General features: G+C 37.8%; 1 protein-coding gene across 3 annotated transcripts in view; it reads right to left on the bottom strand.

Moving 5' to 3' along the window:
• LOC140480692 (zinc transporter ZIP12-like) overlaps positions 1-14,098 on the bottom strand; it is an 85,865-nt gene that overhangs the window by 36,365 nt on the left and 35,402 nt on the right. For all 3 annotated transcript variants that reach the window (XM_072575910.1, XM_072575911.1, XM_072575912.1), the window contains 5 exons: positions 12,434-12,611; positions 7,984-8,156; positions 6,447-6,599; positions 3,291-3,392; positions 1,945-2,020 (listed from right to left, as the gene is read on the bottom strand). In XM_072575910.1, coding sequence (XP_072432011.1) covers positions 1,945-2,020; positions 3,291-3,392; positions 6,447-6,599; positions 7,984-8,156; positions 12,434-12,611 — 682 coding nt within the window. The remainder of the gene's footprint in view (positions 1-1,944; positions 2,021-3,290; positions 3,393-6,446; positions 6,600-7,983; positions 8,157-12,433; positions 12,612-14,098) is intronic.

The following is a 14,098-nucleotide window of genomic DNA, read 5'->3' as shown; positions in this document are numbered from 1 at the left end:
CTTTTGAAACTTGAATACATTGCTGGTGCACAGAGCTCTTTGCTCAGCTCCAATTCACCTTTGGCATCCTCTGATCTCATTCAGGGTCACCTGGCACGAGTCACAGGGAACTCTGCCATCAAGAATGAAAATCTCAACTTCTAGGCGGTTTTCCCAGGTCACGTTTAGTGGAGATGAGAAGTATTCTGATTCTGCACTCCCAACCTAGGAATTCAAAACCAGGTCTGGGTGATTCAGTCTCTCCTGTCTTCCATCCTGTCACAGATTTTGTTTTGTTCGTGTTCCATTCACCTATGACCAAAACACATCCCACCTCTAACTTCTCCCAGTTGTGAGGAAAAGTCATCAACATGAAGTACTAACACTTTTTCTCTCTTCACATGAGTTGCTTGACTTGTTTGTGTATTGCAAGCATCATCTGTTTTTATCTGCTTTTTGATTAATTCTGCAATGTCTCCTTCTGTAAGAATTGAAATCAACACTTCATGAAGATTTCAATTGTCTTGAAGTAATAAACAAGTCTCAATACAATATTAGATGAAAATCTAATTAATCAAGTATTGTTTACATTTCTTTATCCCATATCCTTTAGAATATCTGTAATAAGCTTTAATGCCATTGATAACTTGTATATTGAGGAATTTATAATTAATAAAACATTTTTCAGTAATGATACACAGTATAACTTGGACGATACTATTAACATATACTTCTAATTCACAGCCTGAAACTTCTCTAAATTTGAGAAGGTCATTCTTTAAGTCGCATGAAACATATGGAGCAAAGTATATGAAGATTGATTAAATGTCAAGAATCTGGTTTAATGGCAATCGCTTTAAAAACGAAATGCATGGCTGTGCTAAGTTCATGTTCTTTCTCTAATGAAATTCATTGGATGAAATATTTTTGAGTAGTGTTGATTTCCTGGGGCAAAAAGCACCCTTGGTCACTAGCTGCAGAGTCCATGTAAGATTTTTCAATAGAGCAATATAGAGTGTCACATGCATTCCCAGTCAACGTTTATTGGAAGAGAATTGAAATGTAGAAATAGAAGATGCCTACTGCAGCTATATAGGGCCTTGGTAAGACCACATTGGGAGTACTGCATACAGTTTTTGACTTATTTGAAAAATGATATCAATGCATTTAAAGCAGTTTGGAAAACAATCACTCAAATCATTCCTGGGGTTCAAAGGTGGAAGTGCCGGTGTTTGATTGGGGTGGACAAAGTTACAAATCACACAACACCAGATAGTCCAATGGGTCTATTTGGAAGTACAAGCTTTCAGACTTCTAGGTCTGGCCTCATGAATAAACAAAAGCTTGTTTGTCTGTTTTAGTTTCAACACAAACTGTTATCCACAGCCCAAAGTCATCTTTAGCTGACAGTTTCCACTTCACAGCTCCAAACCAAAATTGATAAAAGAATAAAATAAAAATAATGAAAGATCAGCAAGGGCTCTAACAAAAGTTCACTTATCAACTATTCAACACTTTTTCATACAGATTAAATATTTTCCCTTTATATTGGTATTTCTTTTGAATTGTCCTGATGACTGCAAGACACAAAATTTTGGCAAAATGTTTCGTTTCCAACTGTATTCAAGTTTTATACCATCAGAATGATTAATTATGAATCACGGCTCATAACAATGTAAGTAAGAAATTGTTATGAACGGATTCTGCCAATTAGCTTTGATTGGTTGTCAATAATAGGACAATAGGATCCATTTGTCAATCTAAAGTTGGTCTTGGTAGGTTAATGACCTCAGGATGTTATATAACTAAATGTATCAGGTAAGCTTTAGAACCTACATTAAGATAATTCCACGTGCATATTATGTAAAACATTTAGATTATATAATTGTGAAAAACACTTGCATTACGAGGTGAGACATTGGAAATATTTGTATCTTCTGCTTTTATTCACAAAGTAGTACTTACTCTTGGCATTTTCGTCAGGAGAGTTTATTGCATTGTTTGTAGGAATTTCAACATTTTCTGAATCTTCTGGATTTCCCTATTTTCAAAAAGGAAATAAGCTTACATAAGGTAACAGAAGATGTCCTGGTCATTATCATTATCTTTGCCAAATAAACATTAACTCATTGTTGTTAGCAAATATCAGAGCATATTGTGTTTGGACAAGGTGTTGTATAATATTTTTAAACTAATGTGGAAATATTTCAAACTTCAAACAAGCTAATTCTTATTGGAGCTAAATTCTCTATTAGGAAGCCACTTTAAAAACATATTTAGGAATAAATAAGAGTCATTACAAAGATGAATAGCATTGATATAGTTAACTCAAACCTAATTAAAACATTACACAATATAATATTTTGATGAAATCAAATAGACTTTTACAAGGAAAAGCTCAGATCCTGCAAACAGCTTTAAATTAGCAAAGGATGGTGCATGAGAGTGGTATTCGGTAACCTAAATGTGTTTCCCTCTAAAAGATCTTACAAGTTCTAGCTTACTTTACTGTCAGGTCATCTGAATCAATGATTCTTTTGCATGCCTTTGAGTATTTTAAGGGCTAGGATACATTGCTGAATATTTGCAAAGCTACAAGAGGAACATCAGTTCCTTTGACAGCTCATGAATGAAGTCTGTCCTCACTTCCTGTTCATTAAAAAAATTATGGAATACAACCTGCAAGATTCCTTAGAGGTTAACACACTATGTTGCTAAGTACCATTTGCAATGAATCATATTACAAAGACTTAAGCTGATCAACCAATAAATCAAAAGGTGTGGGGGAATAATGCAGTTAAAGCATACTAGGCTCATAACCACTAAACCATTGTTCAAAACCACTGTCCATTGGAAACCCTGAAGTTAAGCAGCCTTTTTGATCCAAAGTGAAAGAAACTAGCAAACAGCAGGATGTGAAATATTCCAGTTGCTACCTTAATATATAACAAACCTTTTGGTGGGAAAATAAATCTAGTAAACATACATTCAATGAAAAGATGCTGCACGGTATGAAGAAACATGTTAGTAATTTGGTCACTACAAATGCTATTGGTTGAAACTTCTGAGAAAGCCCTATATGGTTCTGAGTTTTATAATTAGACATTGTGATGTATAAGGAAGAAGATGCAGTAAGGAATGCGTACATATCAGTATTTATCAGTTTTATTTCCTCTGGTCCATGATTTGGTTGCCTAATGTTCCATGGCAATACTGAATACTTGTAAAGTCCAGTTTATAGAGCTTTCTTGTTGTGATTCATTAACCTACTATACAATATTAGCTGAGCATTGATCCAAGGAGTATCTTACCAGTTGCATTGTGGAAATAGACTTGCCTCCTTCTGAATGGATATTCAAGTTAGAGTCCATTGGAAGATCATGTGAATGTGCCAAGTGCCCAGCTGCAAGTCGCTAGTTTTGAAGAAAATAGTACAAAAAAGTTAATACAAATTCTATCACAATTTAACAGCAGCATTTGATTTAATTCATTGAATCAAAAGCAATTGGGGGATGGGGACAGGTGTACGTCATGCCACAGTTCTGTGGTGCTTGGAAATCGGGTAGAAATTAAGCTAAAATCAAACAGCAAATTAGAACATTAATTGATCAATGCATTGATGACTGCATGTGATTTTCAGGTGAACTTACCTTCTGATTGCCAAAGCTGCCCATTTGAAACTGATGGGAATTTCAGACATGAATACAAGTGAAGACAAGTTAGATACACTCAGCCTACAATCTGATATTGTCAATAACTACTCTCATCCAGTAACTATGAGAAGTGGAGAAAGTTAAATTGAAGGAAACTTAAACAAGCTATTATCAGTTTAAACATAGAAGGAGCTTTTGGAGATGCTTCTGATAGTCATTTATGGACTTTTCTATCTTAAACAACTAAATCTGACATCATTGATCCTGCATTCGTCTTGCCTGCTGTGCTACAGTTTGACTTCCTTCTGTTATTGCTGCAAATCAAGATGCAGCCTATATGGAATGCCATACAAGCTGGTAACTCACACGCTGTACTGTAACAACTGGATGTACAGTATTTATCTTGCACCAATTTATCCATTCCTCTATCCTGTTCAAGTTAGTGATGGGAATGTGACTAATACAGATATTTATGATATTATATGGAGTCTACAATAAAAAAAACTTAGCGTCACTCTCTATTTAGATTTCTAACCAAATGCTAAAGGATGTCATGATCCTCTGGGTATTAGTGGGGTTTAGGTATGAATGTGTTCCCAGTGAGGGCCAGGAAGGCAACAGCTTGCAATTGGAGCACTATCCTCTGATCTTGATTCAAAGTCCTGTGATGATACTCTAGCTTTGAGAGCTGTATTTTGTCTTGGTTTTTTTGAAGAGAGATTTTGAGCCAGAGGTGCTGAGTTGTCTCATCCAAGCGAATGAAGTAAAGAACTTGTGCAGCTCTGGGTTTAAGCTAGAACAATCGAAGCAGCATGAAGGTGGAGTCAGGTCTGGGGTTTTAACTTAGTTTTCAGTTGTTGGGGTTTTGAAGTTGATTGTGGAAGCTGTTAAACATTTCTTAGCCACAGCAAAAGACTGGAGTTTTTTGTCTCTCTGCCAGAATTTGCTCTTGGTGTATTTCTCTTCTGGATTAGAGAAACATTGCATGTGAGGTAATCTATTTTACTAGATTTTCCTTTGCCAAGGGTGTGTTTATGGGATGACACTAGATTGGAACAGTTGCTGTTTAGTAGTTAAATAACCTATTATTCTGTTAAGTTTTCCAATTGAGTTAAAGTTATACAAATTCTTTTTTATTTTGGTGGTATTTTAACTTGATGTAAGAATAAAGTGTGTTTTACATAAAGCCAGTCGAATTACATCTGGAACACAGCACTTACACTTGCCTTTAAATAAGATAAAAGTTAGGCTTAGGCTATCTCCTTGATATATTTGAAGGGGTTTTAGTCAGTTTGTAATAGTCCTCAGCAGCAATAAATGAGTCGTAGGCATGAGAAGAGAGGAACAAGGGACAGGAAGGCAACTGAGATAATACCCTCAACATAGTCTGTGTCCCAATGACAGTCTATCTGGAGATATTTGGTTAGTTACCATTGGCTTCTCCAACCATCGCTAACAGCATATATCAGTAAGTCCTCAGCAGCACTGTGGCTCTTAATCTTACCGAGGGCTCAGTAAACACTTCACACATACATACCACAGCTGGAACATCTGCATGAGATTGAACATTCAAAAGCCTGTCCTTAGAGTCCCATGTTGCATTCATCATACCAGAACGCAGAAAGGCCATCAACATTTTATGGCACTGGACCTGATTTCTTGGGATCTCATTTCAGCCAATCACCTTTTCCCCACATGACTCCATACGAGTTTTGTTTGGTTAACTGACCACCTCTTTCCACTCCCTCAAGAAGAGATTTTCCTTTCTCATCCTCATAGCCTCATGAAGGACATCAAGGACAATGTTGGAAAAATCTAGGAATTGTCCTGTCCTGAGTGCCAACTCTGTCTCTCATCCTTGAATCCCAGTACTTCCATTTTCTCTGGAAATGGCAGCCACAAAAATATCTGCCACAATGCCTTTATGTCTTCCACACTTCAGTCGTTCAACCCCATTCTCTACAGCCAATTAGCTGTTCCTTTTCCCAATAATCATTGTGAAATATCAGCACTGAGGCCAGTATCCCATCACCAGGTCATCCTTTATTTACTTGTGCACAGTACACTGGCTGTGGCCAGCCAGCTTGGAGTCAGTCACATGACTGAGGAGATATAATCTCCTGATTATCCCTTTTTAAGAGTAACATACAGGCTACAATCAACCAGTAAAATAAAAAATAAACAACAGTTCCCTAATGAGAACTGAAATATAACAGTGTACACTGGCTGGCCAGCTCAGAAATCAGTTATCAAAAAAGAATAATAGTAACATACTGGCTATGGCCAGCCGGGTCAGAGTCAGTCATCTGAATTGAGGAGATTCTTATCTCCTGTTTATATACTTTGTTTTCTCTGGAGACCAAAGTCAGTTATCAAAAAAGAATAACAGTAACATACTGACTATGACCAGCCAGCTCAGAGTTAGTCACTTGACTGAGGAGATCTCATCTCCTGGTTATATCAGTCAGGGCTTTCCTGATTGGGATTGGTAACCTGGGTCAAACAATGACCTTGTAGTCAACGAGGTCAACCTGGTTCCAACTGCTACACATTGACGGTGAAATTCCGAGCCCCCAACCAGGAAATGGTTGCAACATTAGCTTCTCAACCCCAGTGCAAATCCCAATCCAAGATTGATTCTTTTTCAAGACTGCCATTGCACAAACAAAATGCCAATTGTTTTCACTTGATGGTAATTAGCAATCGGAGGATTACTTTGGATAAGAACAAATATTGAGTGAAATCTCTTTTGACAAAAGAACTCTTGAGGCACGTTGTTGAAAATTTTTCAGAGATGTTTATCTTTTGACTTACCTGACCTCTTAATGACAATATGAGTGTGAACAGCTTTTCAATTAGGAAAAACGCATATATTCCACCAAGTACAGTAAGCATTTTCCAAATGTACTCTTTGTCGTGAGAAGAATGCTCAGTATATTTTTGATCATGCGTATGTAGACCAAGAACCTTAGCACAAGAGGGATGAACAAAAATGGGTGATTAGTTGGATTCACGGCTTCATTGCATTTATTACCTCTTAGAATGCACATTAGGGCATAATTTTTAACATTGCCACGTTTATCCAAATAGAGGCTTATAAAATGGAATTAAGACTATTCTATTCAGGTGACAATCCTTACAATGAAATAAGTAAGCCTTGGGCCTTCAATGAGACAGAACCATGCAGGATGTTTTGAAGCAGCTGAATGAGAAATTTTACTTTGACTGACAATTAGCTGGCAGTGGATCTCCCGTATAACCTGGATAGAGTTGGAGAGAGGATGGTGCTAGGGAGCTGAGATGATCAAGATCAGGGAAGGGCAATCTAAAGGGTAAACATCCCTTACTTCACATACAGAAAGTACTTTAAAAAATACTTAAATTGGTTGTGAAGCATTTATGACATCTTGAGATTGGTTAAAAGCAAGTCTTTTTAAGATCTTGTGTTTTTGACAATATGTTGGAAAGACTAAGCATGTAGCTCATCCCCATTTGTGTTATTTTATGTGCATTCTATACCAGCAATTCTGGCATGATGTCGACCATAGCTAGGCTATTGACTCCATTGTACAAAGTTAAAAATCACACAACACCAGGTTATAGTCCAACAGGTTTAATTGGAAGCACACTAGCTTTCGGAGCGACGCTCCTTCATCAGGTGATAGTGGAGGGCTCGATCGTAATACAGAATTTATAGCACAAATTTACAGTGTGATGTAACTGAAATTATACATTGAAAAATTGATTGTCTGTTAAGCCTTTCATCTGTTAGAATACAGTGATAGTTTCACTTCTTTCATGTGTAAATCACAAAACCTTTTTTTTAAAAGTTGCATTCTCGGGTTAGCTGTTAACAATGGTGATAGCTAGACAATACGTTGAAGGTGTTGGCCCTCTGTGTTCTCTGTCTATGCCATGATGTTTAGATTGATTCTAATCTAAAAAGTGAGATAATGGAGTTTTACATAAATTCATGCAGTTTTTGAGCTCAGACTGAGCTCTCCAAATCATGACTCCATTGTAAGCATTGAACAGCAGTGATGGTGCTATTGCTGTATTTTATAAATGTGCACTGCTGCTGTCCATATTCGCTGCTGCCACTCAGTCAGGTTTAACACAGGATTATATTTTCAAAGTACATGTTACTACCAAGAACTAGTTTGCTAGTTGTGCATCCTCAGGAAAACTATGCTATAATTCCAAATTACCTTGCAACAACACAGCCTATCAAGCCACTGAGTATTTTTTTCTTGAAGCCTTGATCTTTGATGTCAGGAATTTTATAAACTTGCTCTCTCTATAACCTAGCATGTCTTGCCAACCAAATCATGTCACTTTCTGCATAACATACCTGTGGCAAAAGATGCATCAATGCATCACCTGACATTGTTCCAACAGCAAGACCCACAAACAGCTGCAGAATAAGTTGGTATGTCTGTTGGCATGAGTTGAAAATAAATAGGGTGATGCCGCACATGGAGCTCACAGTAATTACCAAAACAGCCACTGTGCTATATCCATACTCTAAGAAAAAAAAGACCACAATTAGCATTTCTGATGTGCATAGAAATATGTTGAAAATGCAAATACCCAAATGCAAAACAAAAGAAATAGGATGTTCTAGTCAAAAGCCATAACCAAATTATAGAAAACAGAGAGGGAAATCCTTTCTAAAGTGAAATATTAAATTCCATAGCAAATACTGTATAATGAAATCTAGCTGGAATTTAAATGAACTATATTAGGTGCCATAATTAATTGTTAGAAGTGGAATGGCCATTGGTGGCCCAGTGAGTAGTGGATTGCATAATGGTGGCACCAACTATAGAGATAGAGAATTTTTCAGTTGCTATCTATTATCACCCTGACAGTTTGTGTTGTCAGTGGCTTTCATGTCACCAGGTCAAATTATTTGTATGTGACTGCCCGTTGACAAAATTATTTTATGCAATTGGAAAGGTCCATGATTTGGAGGTGCCGGTGTTGGACTGGGGAGTACAAAGTTAAAGATCACTCAACACCAGGTTATAGTCCAACAGGTTTATTTGGAAGCAATAGCTTTCAGAGTGCTGCTCCTTCAGGTGATTGTGGAGGTTAAGATCACAGGATGCAGAATTTGTAGCAAAAGCCCACAGTGTGATGTAACTGAAATTATATATTGAAGAAGACCTGGATAGTTTGTTAAGTGTCTCATCATTTAGAATGGGCATATTGGAAAGGTTCATGAAATTCACATTTTTTTCTTAATAACAAATAATTTTCTTTCAGCTGCAGAATCCCATTGGGCTGTGTGATCAATGACTTGTACTTTATCATTTAAGCCTTGCAAAGGACTTACATACAGTCTTTAAACAATAGGATAATTCTCAATTCTGGTTTAATGTTTTCTCTGACATGAAATTTTGAGTTCAGTCTTCATTAAAAATTACAAGCCTTGAAATTACTCAGGACTACCCTAGTGTTCTGTATAAAGCAAACAGATTTGCAGCATTTCCAGCACTGATTTAGTGAAATGTAATGGGCCAACTTTTAAGTTTCCTTTCTAACGGTCAATAAAACGGGAATATCCTCGGCAGGATTTCTCCATCACGGACATGGTGGCTGTACACCTGGTGAAGTGAGGCATGCTTGTTCCAGAAGGCTGAATGTGGACCCCAGCAATGGGGCTTTGTTCACAGATAACAAGACGGCTTAGTATAAGAAAACAATAAGTACAACTATATTTGGTAAGATATAATTATTAGCGAGCTGGGACAGAAATGCTAGCACATTCTGAAAAGTGGAGTACAGCTTCTTGTCACCTTATGTGACCCTAGTAGCATGGGTGGGGCCAATGTACTATCAACATTAGTCCCATCAGAACCATGAGCTTGTACAGCATCTCCACAAAAACATTTTTCCCATTGTTAATTAATTATACAATCATGTATGTAACTATATTACATTTACCATTGCTTCATTTTCCCCAAGTCACTAACAAATGTAGGCATTCAGGACAAATTCCTTCAGAAAGCATTATCTTTAGGCTTGGAAGAATGGTAAGACTTTCCTTCCAGTACTGCTGACCCTGGATTTAATCTGTGGACTATTTCTCAGCAGGAGGATACTCTATCTCTCAGATATCCTCACAGAGGACATCAGTCATTGCAGAGCTTGTCATTCTGTTACCTTGTCTGGAGGGCACTTGATCTCCTGGACTTTATTCTCCTTTGCTAAGATCTCTGTGTTTTCTATATATAGCTGACTCATCTCTCTTTTCCAAGCCAATCTTTTTTTTAATCTCTGTGTTTCTTACAAGTTTCTGAATGAAGTTGTGCTTTGGAATGCTGAGATTGCCTGTTTGCTGCTTCATGGCTGCTGACTGAATTCCTACAGTGATGATGGTCTTAATGCAATAAACTGACTTGCTTGAATAGATTTTTGTCTTCTGGGTCTTCTGGATTTCTTCTTCTCATGATCATGGTCACTTCTACATCACTGCAGTTATGTGGTATATTCCCAGATGATTGTGCTGCTACTTTGTGGTATTTGCCACCTCTACCAGTCTGCAATGCTGGGTAGGAGTTGATTAAACAAAGTTGTATTTTCTGAGATTTCATCTTTGCTCTGAAATGCTCCCTTTCCATCATGTGATTTTTTTGGTGTAATTATTTATATTGAGTGCTTACATCAAGTTGCTTCTTTTTCCCAAGTTCCCTCAAAACAGAGTTAAGGATTTGAATTTAATGTGTTTTATGCCTATATCAATCCAATGTACTATTCATTAAATCACCTCTCAAGGACCCTATTTTACATTTGCACATTGACATATTTACACAGAAATGAGTTATTGACCGTACAGGATGTGCCAGATCTTTCTCATGAATTGGGGCTGCAGAAACATTTGGAAAAATGGTCAATTCTACTCAAACTTCCTACTTTATTAAGAAGACAGATCAGAACTCTAACAATTTATTAAATGTCTGACTGTTCAGCACCATTTTACTTTCAACATTGCATTTGTTTCCATGGCTGCTACACAATGGCTTTTATTCATTGGGCAGAATCTTGGGCTTTTCCACTTGTTGGGTTTGGGGGCAGGGGTGAACTTAAGCAGTAGAAGCACTGTGGATAAGGACACTCTACTCTAAGTAAGTTCATCATGAGAAAGCCTTTCCATGTCTTCCCCACCTCACTGCTGTTGCAATCTTTATGAGGCAATCAATACCAATTTCAATGCATCATTGTATGCTCAGTGTCTTACTGGCACAAGATTCACTTAAATATTTGGAATTTAAGTGTTTAATGATGACTGTGAAACCAGTGTTGATTGTCGGTAAAATCTATCTGGTTCACTCATGTGTTCCAGAGAACAAAATCTCCCATCCTTACCAGGTCTTGCTTACAGTCCTGTAACGATGTGGTTGACTCCTAATTGCCCAAAGAGGGCAATACATGGTGGCCTTGTCAGTGATGCCCACATCCCGTGAATGAATAAAAAAAAAGCATTTGGCCACTCAAGATATTAATCCAAGAGCAATCATTTCATGTTGGAAGCACAACAAGCAAACCCTCGATCCCAGTAAGGGAGGGGCTGGGGTGATGCTATATCAATATCAACGACGGACCTCTTTGAATAAGTGCAGGTACCACCACCTGCTCTTGCTGCTCACTCACCCCACCACAAACTCTATACCTTCATGCCATTGTACACTTGTCATCTGAACTACCTCAATCCAAAGTCTGGTGTGTGTTGGAATAGTAACCAAAACAGCCAAAGCCTTCTTCAGTGACATCACCAAATACAGAATACCTGTTGGCTTCCTGATTAGACAAGCAGGAGGCTGGAAGAACACAGAAGGCCAGGCAGAATCAGAAGGTAGAGAAGTTGACATTTCAGATATAACCCTTCTTCAGGATTGGCTAACAGCTCTCAGTGATGGGACTTGTACCTCCAAGGCCCTTGATCCTGGGCTAATGCTCACTGTTGGCCTGACAGGTGCCTGAGTGACACAAAATGCAGCAGGCCCTCATGAAAAGAAGCTGTTCAGGTGCCTTACTGACTCTCCAGACACCAGCTGAGCTTTATGTCACTTCCAAAAGACTTTACCCAGCTCTTGTAGACAATTATTTCAAATGAAAAATCTCAGAATCACATCATGACTACGGGGCAGAAGAAGGGGCCATTCAGCTCATCACGCCTGCACTGACTCTATTATCTAGTGCCAATCTCTTGCCTTTATCTCATATGCCTTACACAATTTCTGCCCAAACAATCATCCCATGCTCAACAAATAGACCCAACCTCCACCAATTCCCAGGCAGTACATTCCATCTTCCAAATATATTGCTGAAATCATCAAAGAAGAAGTCATTGCCAAACACAGTACTTTAGCAGATGTACTAAAGGTATTGTAAGTTGCGCTTGAGAGGTTGGTTCTGAGTCAAATATTGCAGCAAGCAGACTGCAACTTAGAACAGGTTCAACCGTCACTAAATGTAATAGGCTGATGCATGCTTGGATCATGTGAACATTTAGTTTATAATGGTCAGGTCATAGTGATGCCCTTGCTGAGAAAACACAAGAAATTCACTATAAGGGATGGGGCCCTGTATTCCCAGATCTCTAAGACATACTATGTATTTCAATGAAAGATGTGTGGGAAAATATTTCCAATGAATCTGTGGAAGACTGGCAGAGAGCTTAATTGCAACAAAATGCACAACCCTACGGATCACATAATGGGATATGTGTGTGTAAGTATTGCTTTTGCCATTGTAGAGACGCCAATTACAAAACCATGTTATTTAGTATGACTTACTCTCAGTGTTAGTTGGCAGGACAACAGACTGTGCATATTCCTGTCCACTGTGTTGACAAGCTCCACTAAGCAGCTGTTGAATAATTGCTGGGCTGATCTGGTTGAAGTGTTCTTTTGAAATTGCAAAATCACTGCCATTTACAAAGATTCCCATTAGTTGTTCAGCGGAAAAGCAAACCTAGTTGAGGGGATATGACAGTCAATTTATCTGTAGTTGAAGCTTTTATAAACCTAGAAAAGACATATACAAGCCACACATTTTAATGAGGTACGTGAAAAATTGACAACCTATACATATAACATGTCTAAAATTGTTTTTGTTGCAGGTCCATTCTGCAGAGACCAATAACCTTAAATCACAAAGAGGTAATCAGAAAAGGTAGATAACATAGATAAGCCACAGATATTAAACCTTAATGTCTGGCCTGTAAAAGGAGAACTTTTAATAACCTGATAAAAAGCAATGTATAGGCAATTAAAATGTCAGTGGTTATCCACGATCCCATTTTCAACCATTTTAGTGAAATCTTTGATCAGGTCAGGCAGAACACATTGAATGCATTTTGACTCATTTTTACCTAGGTTAGGCCTTGGGAATTGGGGATAGAGTGTTGAGGAGAAATCATCCTAAATACATCCATCTTTATGCAAAGATATGATATCACCCTCATGAAAACAATCTGGTGACTAATTTCTTTTTTTTTACTTTTCCTATTAAATTTAACAGTGTTAGGTGTATACCCTTTTGGCTATCGAGGTGAATAAATATAGGTGGCACCATTAGCAGAAAACAAATATTATTGCCTCTAAAAATAATTTCCATGGAAAAATGTATCTTATTGATACTGTTTCCACTGAGCAGTGCTGATTGAAGCAAGACTGCAGAAACACTACTCCATCAAGCCATGCTGCAGCTTGTTTGCAGCCCCCACTGTACAATGCTATGGAACAGTGAGAAATGGGGAGAAAGTGAGGACTGCAGATGCTGGAGACCAGAGTTGAAAAATGTGGTGCTAGAAAAACACAGCAGGCCAGGCAGCATCCGAGGAGCAAGAGAATCGACGTTTCGGGCATAAGCCCTTCTTCAGGAATCAAAACAGTGAGGAATGATCAACCATTCCGCTAAGGTGTTGATCTCAATTTTGCTGTTGTGTGTTAAGCAGAGGCATAAATTGTAATGGCATTCAAAGTACTTGTGCAACAGGCCAGCTCATAAAACTGGTAAAAGTTGACCTGAGGCTTTCGAAAAGCTGGCAATTTACGAATCACCCATCGCTTGAAAATGATTTGTTACAGGGGGTTTCTAAGTGAAGCACTTGGTATATATAACTGTTCTTCACTTTCATATGAAAAACAAAAAAAAGAGAAACAAAAAAAAAATGAAGAGGGAATCCAAATGTTGAAGAGACACAAAAAAGTTACTTTCTTACTATAAAGTAATGCCATTTTTGTTAATTTTAGCCATTTCATGCTTCAGAGTTAATATGACTTTAATCTTAAAGGGCTGAACAAACAAAAGTTATACTTAAGACTTTCGCGATGTAATAACCTGTCACTTAGCCAAAAACATAACTCAATAATCATTGTGCCACATCAAACTCACCTCCACTATAGGTTTTGATGATAATTTAATATAGATACAACAAGGCATTTTTATCCATTTGA

Source organism: Chiloscyllium punctatum, chromosome 8 (assembly GCF_047496795.1).
Source record: "Chiloscyllium punctatum isolate Juve2018m chromosome 8, sChiPun1.3, whole genome shotgun sequence".
NCBI lineage: Eukaryota > Metazoa > Chordata > Chondrichthyes > Orectolobiformes > Hemiscylliidae > Chiloscyllium > Chiloscyllium punctatum.
This window is presented reverse-complemented; position numbering and strand designations above follow the sequence as displayed.